Here is a 9,658-nt window from a genome sequence, read left to right as displayed (position 1 = left end):
TGAATGTCATCTGAAAAGCCTGTCATTTTGGCTCGAACGAACAGAATTTTCAATACACCCACTATTTCTAATTGGATCCAACATGGCGACTAAGCGCGTCAGTTTCCAGCTTCTCCCTATTGGCCGGAAGGTGGGGCCCGAGCGTCATCGCTCCCTACATTTGATAATCGTTTTTTTATAGAGTTGTTTTTCTTTGCGTGGAGGAGGGAGCTGCCTTGCAGAGATTTTTTTTATTTTAATTATTTTTCCATACCATGCTTACAAAACGTCCAATAATCTATTGCATGCACAAGCTACAGTATCCATCAGTAAAAAAAAATAAAGAATGCAATTATTTGACATTTTACGTTACCGATTACAAATTCAATCCAGTCTTACAAATTAACTACTGTAGTAGACATTAAAAGCAACATGCGCAAATGTCCAAGCAAATTGATGGTACTGAAAATAATAACGTCAATACTTAGAAAATTAAGAACGTAGAGGACCAGAGGCAGGACACCTAAAAAGACAAATGATTGGTTTCTCCAAAAAAAATAGGCGGAGCGCTATCGCTCTTTGGCCAACGTACTAGAAAAGTCAAGTCATTTTGGCTCGAATGCGACAGAAATTTTCCATTCAGCTCTATTCAACTGAGAGCCAACATGGCGACACAAGTGCGTCAGATTCTAGCTCTTTCCCATTGGTCAGTAGGCGGGGCCCGAGCAGCAACGCTAGCCAGCTGATCGCTTTTTTCTAGCTCTAGAGTTTGCTTTTCTTAGCTCGGAGGGAGCTGCTTTGCAGAGATTGGGGGACTCTGTCGTTTTTTAAAATAATTTGTTTTCCACATCTTGCTTTTGAACATCCAAGAATTTACGTTAAAGTTTATTCCGTAGGATAAGAACTCAGGGCAGCCTGTAGTTTTTTCATTTTCAGCTCATATGTCATTTGTAATTAAGTTTGACGTTTTTAAATTTCTTATGATTTCTAAACGTCTGCACGAAAAGTTTCATGGAAAAGGAAAACGATAGAACGTTTTGGATAAGTCGGCGTGATAGCGAGCATCCAGGCGATATGTTGTTTTTACTAGAAAACCAGGTCAGTGTCAGTGTTTGGACGGACTCCTCCTCCTCCTCTTCATCATCCTCCTCCGCCGAGCTGATCCAGGCTGCGGTTCCCCCGTCCGTGGAGCTCGGTCTCACGGTTCTTTACACAGTTTTGTATTCGCTCCTGTTCGTGTTTGTTTACCTGCAGCTCTGGTTGATTCTGCGCTACGGATACAAGCGCTTCAGCTACCAGAGTGTTTTTCTCTTTCTCTGTTTGCTCTGGTCGGCTTTGAGGACGACACTCTTCTCTTTCTACTTTAAAAATGTTGTTCAAGCAAACCAGCTTCAGCCTTTGCCGTTCTGGCTCCTGTATTGTTTTCCAGTCTGCCTGCAGTTCTTCACATTGTGTCTGCTCAACCTTTATTTTGCTCAGGTAAGTCCTACTTTGCTGTTTCCCATTGAATTGAATTTGTTTTTGTTTTGCAATGTATTACACAACATCTAAATGCGTCTTTATGTGGGCTGATTATCTAATTAGCATATAAATCAATGTCATCTGTTATAACAGAGATAAAATGAATCCTTTTGCATTCATGTTGAATGCAATTTCCGTGCAACTCACATCTAAGTGGGTCCCTCCCACCAAATGTGTTTACTTCATCTGACTGACTTCATGCTGTTGCAATTGAAAGCATACTGTCATATTATGTTTTAAAAAAAAATTCAGAGACATTCATCATCATGTTCATGATACTGGGACAAGAGCGCAGCTGGAGGTCATCAGTTTCTGTTCAAGTCCCTCTGCTTGGCCACAACAGAGCAGTTCACAGGACACTCTGAATGAGGTCTATTATAGCCACTTTTGGTCCATCCTTCCACCCTTTGTGAAGTCTTGGCCGTCTGTGAATGCATAACCTTATCATGCAGGGAATGAAATATTGTTCATCTCCTCTCCGAAGCTTTGTGCACTGGAGGACAGAACATTACAGGTCCTTATTCTATGCTGGAAAAATAACAACTACTTAGTTCACGCAAAAATTACACTAACACTATTCAGCACCAAAGCTGTTGTATTTAATTTATTCTGTACACCAGAAAAAGAGAGGTTTAGAAGTGTGCGCACACTGCTCTTTTCCGTACAGAGAAAGTGAATGGTGACTTAGGGCTGTCAATCTCCCAAAAAACAAAACAAAACAAAAAACATAAAATGAACATAATAGTAGTCAGTCTGTATGAGTACAGCGTGCTATATCCCAAGTCTTCTGATGCCAAATGATGGATTTATGATAGAAACAGACCAAAATGGTTGAGTTCCTGTTGCTCAAACAGTACAACATGCCATTTGCAACGTCGTGGGTTTGATTCCCAGTCTCCCAATGTAAGTTGCTTTCGATAAAAATGCATAATATAAATACAAAATTTAAGTCGTTTTATGCTTAAAATAAATTCCTCCGATGTAGCTCTAAAATCTCATTTGCGATTTGAATATGGATTTGTTTTCAAAATCGGACGCGAGATGTCTCTGTGTTTTTCATTAATTTTCTTTTTATGAAAAAGAGAAGTGTCATTCTGCTAAACTTCTCCTTTTTTTCCTCAAAAACAAAAAGATATTTTGAAGAATGTTGGAAACCAACAGAAGAAATAAACTCATGAGTAAATGATGACAATTTTTAGTTGAACTATCCCTTTAAATATATCATGAAGTAGAGGAAAGTTTTTATAAAGTACTGTTGCTCTGGAGGTCTTGCTTTCTCTTAAAAGATCAAGGCTGAAAAGATCCTTAATATGTTTGAGCATGTTATTAATACGCCCTTTGAAGGCATCAAATCACCCTCTAATTTTTTTTTTTTTTTTTTTGTCTGTGCAAGTCAAAAGACACAGAAACAACCCAGTTATGGTGAAATATTGTATTACTCTAATTTGCAAGTGTATATGAGATTCTCATTATTATTCATGTCCCAAATTCAACAAATGTGTGCTTTGCCCTTTCCGTTCTGTCCGACATGACCCCGGCTGATATTAATCTAACCTTGCTTATATTGCATTTTATTTCACCCGTAGTCAGCACAAAGAGCTGTGGCACAATCAAACCTGACTGACAAGCGCTGCAGTCCTGTTAGATTTATTGACAGCTTTGTTTCATGCAACCACCATTTATGCATGTCTGCAGCCTTTCCCCTAACACCCACATTAAGTTGCAGAGGGTTGCTTGAGAGAGCTGGCCTTTGTGCGTATTACTCGGGAGCTATTTGAGATGTGGGCATCGTACAGACGCTGCCTGAACACTGCGAGTTGGCATTTGAAGGTGCGAGCCAATCAGAAGCACCTGCTGCAAAAGCATTACATCACCCTGCTCAATCCTGTGCTATTCCAGGCACAACAAAAGGGGTGTGCAGCATTCTGCTCTAAGAACAGCAAACGCACAGACAAAGACGGCAAGCACCCTGACTTCCAAATGTCAGCCAAAAACAAAAATCCCATCGGTGGGGTACTGTACCCCGCACGGGGTACGTATCCGAGTGGTTTGTTTGTGCATGCTGTGCACGACACGCACGGTAATGACCACTATTAGTGGTCACTATAGTGCGATTGATGTTAGTTGCTGCAAAAACGGGTTAGCTGTACATACTTTTGGAAGGTTACCTCATTTGGAAGGGAAATGCAGCATTATATACAGTATATTATGTATCTGTGCTGTTAAAAAAACCAAAGTCATTTCATACGGTCACTGTGATTTTGCCAAGTTAGACACGTATGTTCCTGGATCAACATCTTTTGTTAATCCTGGAACGACATTCCTGTGTAAAAACATAGTCCTTACCATATCCCTGCCTCTACACCTTATAGGTACACTTGTGTACCTATAAGGGTGCATATTGTTACCTAAATGAAACAAAAGTGTACCTTTTAAAAAGGTACTAGCCCAGTGACAGCTTTTGTACCTTTTTTTCCTGAGTGTAAAACTAACCCTACTCATAACTTATCCCTAAAATCAGACGGAAATGAAAGGTGAATAAGAATGGTGTAGAAGCCCCTTAACCATGGCTGTAAGCCTAAACTTGACAGAAACTGTAAACCTATCCCTCAAATCTGATTGGTTGATTAGAATGTTGTTCCTGGATCAACAAGGATGTTGTTCGAGGAACATGTTTTACTTGGTGAAATCACATTGACCCATTTGATACACGTATTTGCAAACACGTTTTTTCAAAAATGTGTGCTGGAACTCAAAATGTCGGTAGTTGTTTTTCACAGCCAGAATGCAGAGAAAATTCTCGCTCTTTAGGGGACTTAAAAATTGCAACACTGTAAATAATGCATGAAATCCTTTGCAAGTATTGTCATATTTCACAGTTTTCACTTCTGTTCTTCCTCTGTCATCCTGTTCCCTGAGGTAGTACCAAAGTGATGACCAATTCTTTTTTTCAAATTACACTTTCAGCAACTCTCGTGCGTGGAGGAAACACATTAAAGGCGTGTGTACCGTTGCTAACTGTTTACTTGAAGCAGAAACTCCCTTGTGAAAAGCATGTGTGATTTCTGCATGTAAGGTGTGTGAGAGTAATGCGTCACATGAGACCTCATCAGCAAAGCTCTGCAAAAGAGAAGAGATGGGCCCATTTTTCACCCTTGTATGTTTTTTGCTGTTGATGCAGTTGGTGGCACACTGTCGGCAGTTTTTGGTGCTGCCTGGGCGTTATTTTAAACATTATTTCACAAGAATGTTCCTGGTAAAGAAAAAGGAAAATTGACATCTGTGACATGCTTTTGATTACTTAAGGCAATAATTTTGACTTGTCCCTCGTTTTATAAAAATGACCAAAAGTCCTGTTGAGGGTAATGCCCTTGAGAGACAATACAAGTATATGGGCCAAGAAATGTGCAGCTTGTAGTTTTGTTTAAGCACGTATCTTAGTTTTTCTATTTAATAATAGCACTTCTGGCATTAACACTTCTGAACACTGATTTTTCTATATGCAGTCAGTCAAAAAAAATGGTCTATGTAAGATTTTTTTAATCTTTTGAAAGCTTTTGGCTTTTGAAAGAAATGTTGTATGCTCACCAAGGCTGCTTTTATTAGATACAATACAGTGTTGGGAAGGTTACTTTGGAAAGGTAATGGGTTACAGATTACAAGGTACCCTATTTCAAAAGTAATAAGTAGTGTAACTATTTCAATTACTTTATTAAAGTAATGTAACATTTGATTACTTTTTGATTACTTTTCTAGCTGTTTAACTGTTAATAATTTTTTTTTTTACATTTAAACCAGGCAGGGTTAACCTTACAGTAGTACTCAGCACCGACTACTGTCAGACTTTCAAAATCCTTCATCGCTTGAATTAAAATGATAATAATTTAATTGGCACAGCCACCACAAAATCAGACTTCAGCACCTCTTTTTACTTTGAGATCCTTCTGAGGTTAAATAAAAAAGTTTACACTTACATTTATTTTGTAATGAAATTATGTAACTTTACATGTAACTAAAGTTACTCCCTCTAAGGGTATATACAGTATATTTCAGTCACAACTAAAACAAAAAAAGTGTTATAAAACAGTGCAATGTGAAGTTTTACTGTACAGTTGCATAAATTTGCTTAATCAATAAATTTTTCTCTATTATTCAATACAGTTTTGAAAGAATGACATCCTTGACGTTGCTAATGTCAGACCTTACTCAATATTTGTCTGTCATCTCTTGACCATAAAAGTTTGTTAAAGCATGACATTTCTTCACATTTATCACGTCAAACCACTCATTGACGGCCTGTTTCTGCAGCCGGAGAGTCTTATTAATTCAGTTTGCTAAGGAATCTTTATAATGGTCAGCCAAATGTTGGCATCGCCCCCGCTCAGCTCCATTACAGCTTACTGGAATGTTGTTTTCTTATTCCCCACACACCCTCTCAGCGTTTTTGTCCTTGTAAACCATCCCTAGATATGCAAGTTTGGTATAGATCATTATGATATTAGGCGGACTGCTGTTTACACTCCTCCAGTGCTTCTTTACTCATATTTGGGACTAAGTCACATGATCGGGATTGGTAACCGAACCGTGCCACATTATTTGTTCAACAAACTTAAGCACCTGTTAGAGTTGTTCATTGGCTGGTCCTTATTGGAATGGATCACAGTTTGCCCTTTGACAGCTGACTTGGAGAGGTTTATGCTGGAATTGGTTTTCCCCTAATGGTTTTAGCAGTTGTGCTGTTGTGTCAGGAGAGGTTTAGGATGGCTGTTGTTAATCTGTAACTAGGCCACAGTTTCTTTGGCAGGGATATCTAGGTTCTGTAGACCTGCTTGTCTTGTAAAGGGAAGATGTGGATAGCGAGGACAGTCCACAAGAGTGTTGAAGGAAAACAGTCATTTAATCCTCCTGCTCCCTAAATTAGCTGCGTGTTTGTTCCTGGAAAATACAGTTGTTGTTTCTCTAAGTGGGTTGAATTTGACTCTTATATTATGTCAGTATCTTAAAGGGGCCATGTCGTACTTTTTGCAGTGTTTTTCCCTGACGCCCACTAGTTAGCCAAGGTATCTTGTAACAAGTTAACTTCTTTTTGCATAAATATTCATGTATACTACCGTTCAAAAGAAGTCTCTTATGCCCACCAGTGCTGCATTTAGTTGATCAAAAAATACATTAATATTGTGAAAATGTATGAAGATTTAGACAAAACGTTTTCTATTTTAATGTTTTTAAAAAGGTGTCACATGATCCTTCAGAAATCATTCTTATATGCTGATTTGATGCTCAAGAAACATTTATTATTATGTTAAAAACAGTTAATATTTTTGTGCAAACTGTGATGCATTTAAAAAAAAAAAAAAAGATAGTTTTAATACAACTTAGTGTTTACAATTTGATCAGTTTGATCAATTTAATGCATCCTAACTGAAAAAACTATTAAAATAAACTTTTTTACGGTAGTGCAATCTCACATTTGTATGTCATTTTGGGCAACATGGTCTGCTAAATGAATAAAATGCATTAGCGTATTAAATAGCCTTAAAGCTATTCCAAGGCACAAAACTCCTTGTGGTGTTATAAATGGCTATTATCAAGTTATCCTGAATGTTTTATTATACAGATTTTTGTGTGTGCCAAAGCTAGCGTGACATCACGTGAAAGCGTAACCCATATGATTTCAGTGACCACAGCATGTTTATTCACACTTTTTGTCAATGCTTTTTCTGTGAAAGTGTGTGTTTGCTGGCTACAGATATACCAGGGTTTGTGTTATGGACATGTAAAGTATGACTCACTTGGCATGGGCTTCAAACTCGCATCATTTCTGCTCCCCAAACACGCACTTTCCCGCTTGAACGGTCGCAAGCTAATCAGAATCAAATAGATAGGGGGAATGATTGTCCCAAGGGTTGCCAAACAGGATTCTGTAAGACTAATAGAGTGTTTTTGTTTTATTATCTGGGCTTAAGTGTAGTGGTCATACTGTTCAATAAGTCCAGTGGTTTTGTGCTGCTTTTATTGTGGAATTGGGTGTGTATTGGTAAAGCATGCATGTGCAGTCTGGAAAAGAAGTTGGCGTGCCTTAACCTGAAAGCTGTTTGCACTCCTGTTGTCCTGGGTAGCCTGAAGTTTGACTGTCAGCGTAGTCTGGTCCCACTTAAAGGCTATCTGACATTGAAAGTGACCAGCTACAGTTCGCCATTACAGGATGGGTAAATCTGAAGAAGAAAAAATGCATTGGTAAATCATGATCGATTATGACATAAGTTGAATTTATCACAAAAAGTAATTATTAGACAGAAATGTTAGGTTTTTATGCCATAGTTATGACTTAGTATCTTATAATTTAATCTTTTTATGTCATAATTTTATGTCATAATCATAATTATCTCAAAATTATGACGTAGTATCTCATTTCAACTTTTTATCTCCATGACTTATAATTTTGACACTTGATCTTTTATGTGATAATAATGATGTACCACAGCATAATTTGTTCCCATAGAAATTGGACATAACTCTGAGAGCTGAACATTTACTTGTTGCTAAATGTCTCAAATAAGGCTTTTGAATATCTTTACATTTTGATAATATTATAATGATAGTTATTTTTCGGAAGCAGTCCTTGACTTGTAGCTTAAAAACCTACTTTTTCCTGGCATGATCCTGAACTTATCCAGCTTGGCTCGGAAATTGTTGATACTGAATGGATTAGTTTGGTTGACTATTAACCATCCCAATGAGTCTAACTGAGTGTGTAGGCCTATTTATTTATTTTGACCTGCTTTGACTTCACACAGGATGCAGAACCTCCATCATGTGTTCAGTGAGGGCTCTACGTAGCAATCTTGTACAAAAACAAGTATTAAACCGATCACAGGGGATCGTTCCAGATTTGTTTCCCAGTGTAGGTAGATGAATCACTGGTTTTAAACTTCCTTGGGGCCCTCTTGACATGAGGCGCTGAAGGGGAACGTGTGTGTTTGCAGGGTTGTGTTCTGATTACCGAGGAGGAAAACAGGAAAAGATGTGTTCAAACATGTAAACATGTCAGAAGTCCTCAGTGTCCATTCAGATAAAAGCTTTCATTCTCTTTGGTTTGGTAAATCAGACATATGCACTGAACAGTTTTGTAGGGCCAATTTACATTAAATTATATATATACATTCATACTGTGTGTGTGTAGCCTATATATCTATCTTTGAAATCAAAAGCTGTATTTGTGTGCAATTTTTGGAGCAATGGACTCAAATAAACATCAAAATTAAATATAAAAATGTACAAAATTAAAAAAGACATTAATATTATTCATAAAACAAGCTATTTTTCTTGCTAGGTTAATTTTATATTGGATAATACATTATACAAAGTGTACTGTATTCATGTCAAGAAAAGTTTGTTTAATTGTGGAATAAATCTTCTTGGTTTTAGTTCTCAAGCATCATGCGTAGCGATGACATTCCACACCATCAGTAAAAGAGGAAGAAGTTACAAAGTCTCATGACAGCGAACCGCAGCATTATGCATTTTCAAAAGCATGACTCAGTGTGATGTGGAAGTCGTCTTATGGTAAAAATACATTTAAGGAACTGAGACAAATGTCTGCATGTGGGTCACAGAAAGGGCTTAAATATCAGTCCTCTGAGAAGACTGCTGCCTGCTTCCTTTTTTTTCTTGTCCTTTTTATGTGACTGGCAGAAAGTTGCTGCCGTGTGTGTGTGTGTGTGTGTGTGTGTGTGTGTGTGTGTGTGTGTGTGTGTGTGTGTGTGTGCGTGTGTGCGTGTGCTTATAGAAGTCATGAGTTCACATTTTATACCAAACAAAACATGTCTGTCTTAGCTCAGAATACAGGCCTATCCTTATTTGTTTGCTCCCTTTTCTTTTTCACTTTTTTGTTCAACTTTATTTTAATTTTATTTAAATAAATAAATAATAGAATTCATAAAAAAAAAATGTTTTTGAAAAAAAGTAAAAAAAAAAGTACAAAAGCTATCGCTGGGGCGGTACTCTTTCAAAAAGTAAAGGTATGCTTTAATACACATGTAATTTTAGGTAGCCTACTAATATTCACCCTTAAGGGTTAAATAAGGTACAAAGGTGTTCCTTTTGAAAGGGTACTGCCCCAGTGACCGTTTGTGTAAAAAAAAAAAAAAAAAAAAAA

At 37.5% G+C, this 9,658-nt stretch overlaps 1 protein-coding gene across 2 annotated transcripts in view; it reads left to right on the top strand.

Moving 5' to 3' along the window:
* The first annotated feature begins 742 nt into the window (after positions 1-742).
* Positions 743-9,658, top strand: part of gpr137c (G protein-coupled receptor 137c) — a 24,814-nt gene continuing 15,898 nt past the window's right edge. The window contains exon 1 of one of the 2 annotated variants that reach the window (XM_082142345.1): positions 743-1,458. In XM_082142345.1, the coding sequence (XP_081998471.1) occupies positions 991-1,458 (468 nt within the window). In that variant the 5' untranslated portion in view covers positions 743-990. The remainder of the gene's footprint in view (positions 1,459-9,658) is intronic. The other variant, XM_082142344.1, reaches the window with a different exon arrangement.

The sequence above is a fragment of the Leuciscus leuciscus genome, assembly GCF_965113295.1.
Source record: "Leuciscus leuciscus genome assembly, chromosome: 17".
Taxonomy (NCBI): domain Eukaryota; kingdom Metazoa; phylum Chordata; class Actinopteri; order Cypriniformes; family Leuciscidae; genus Leuciscus; species Leuciscus leuciscus.
Note: the sequence above shows the minus strand (reverse complement) of the source record. Positions and strands in the feature narration are given on the sequence as shown.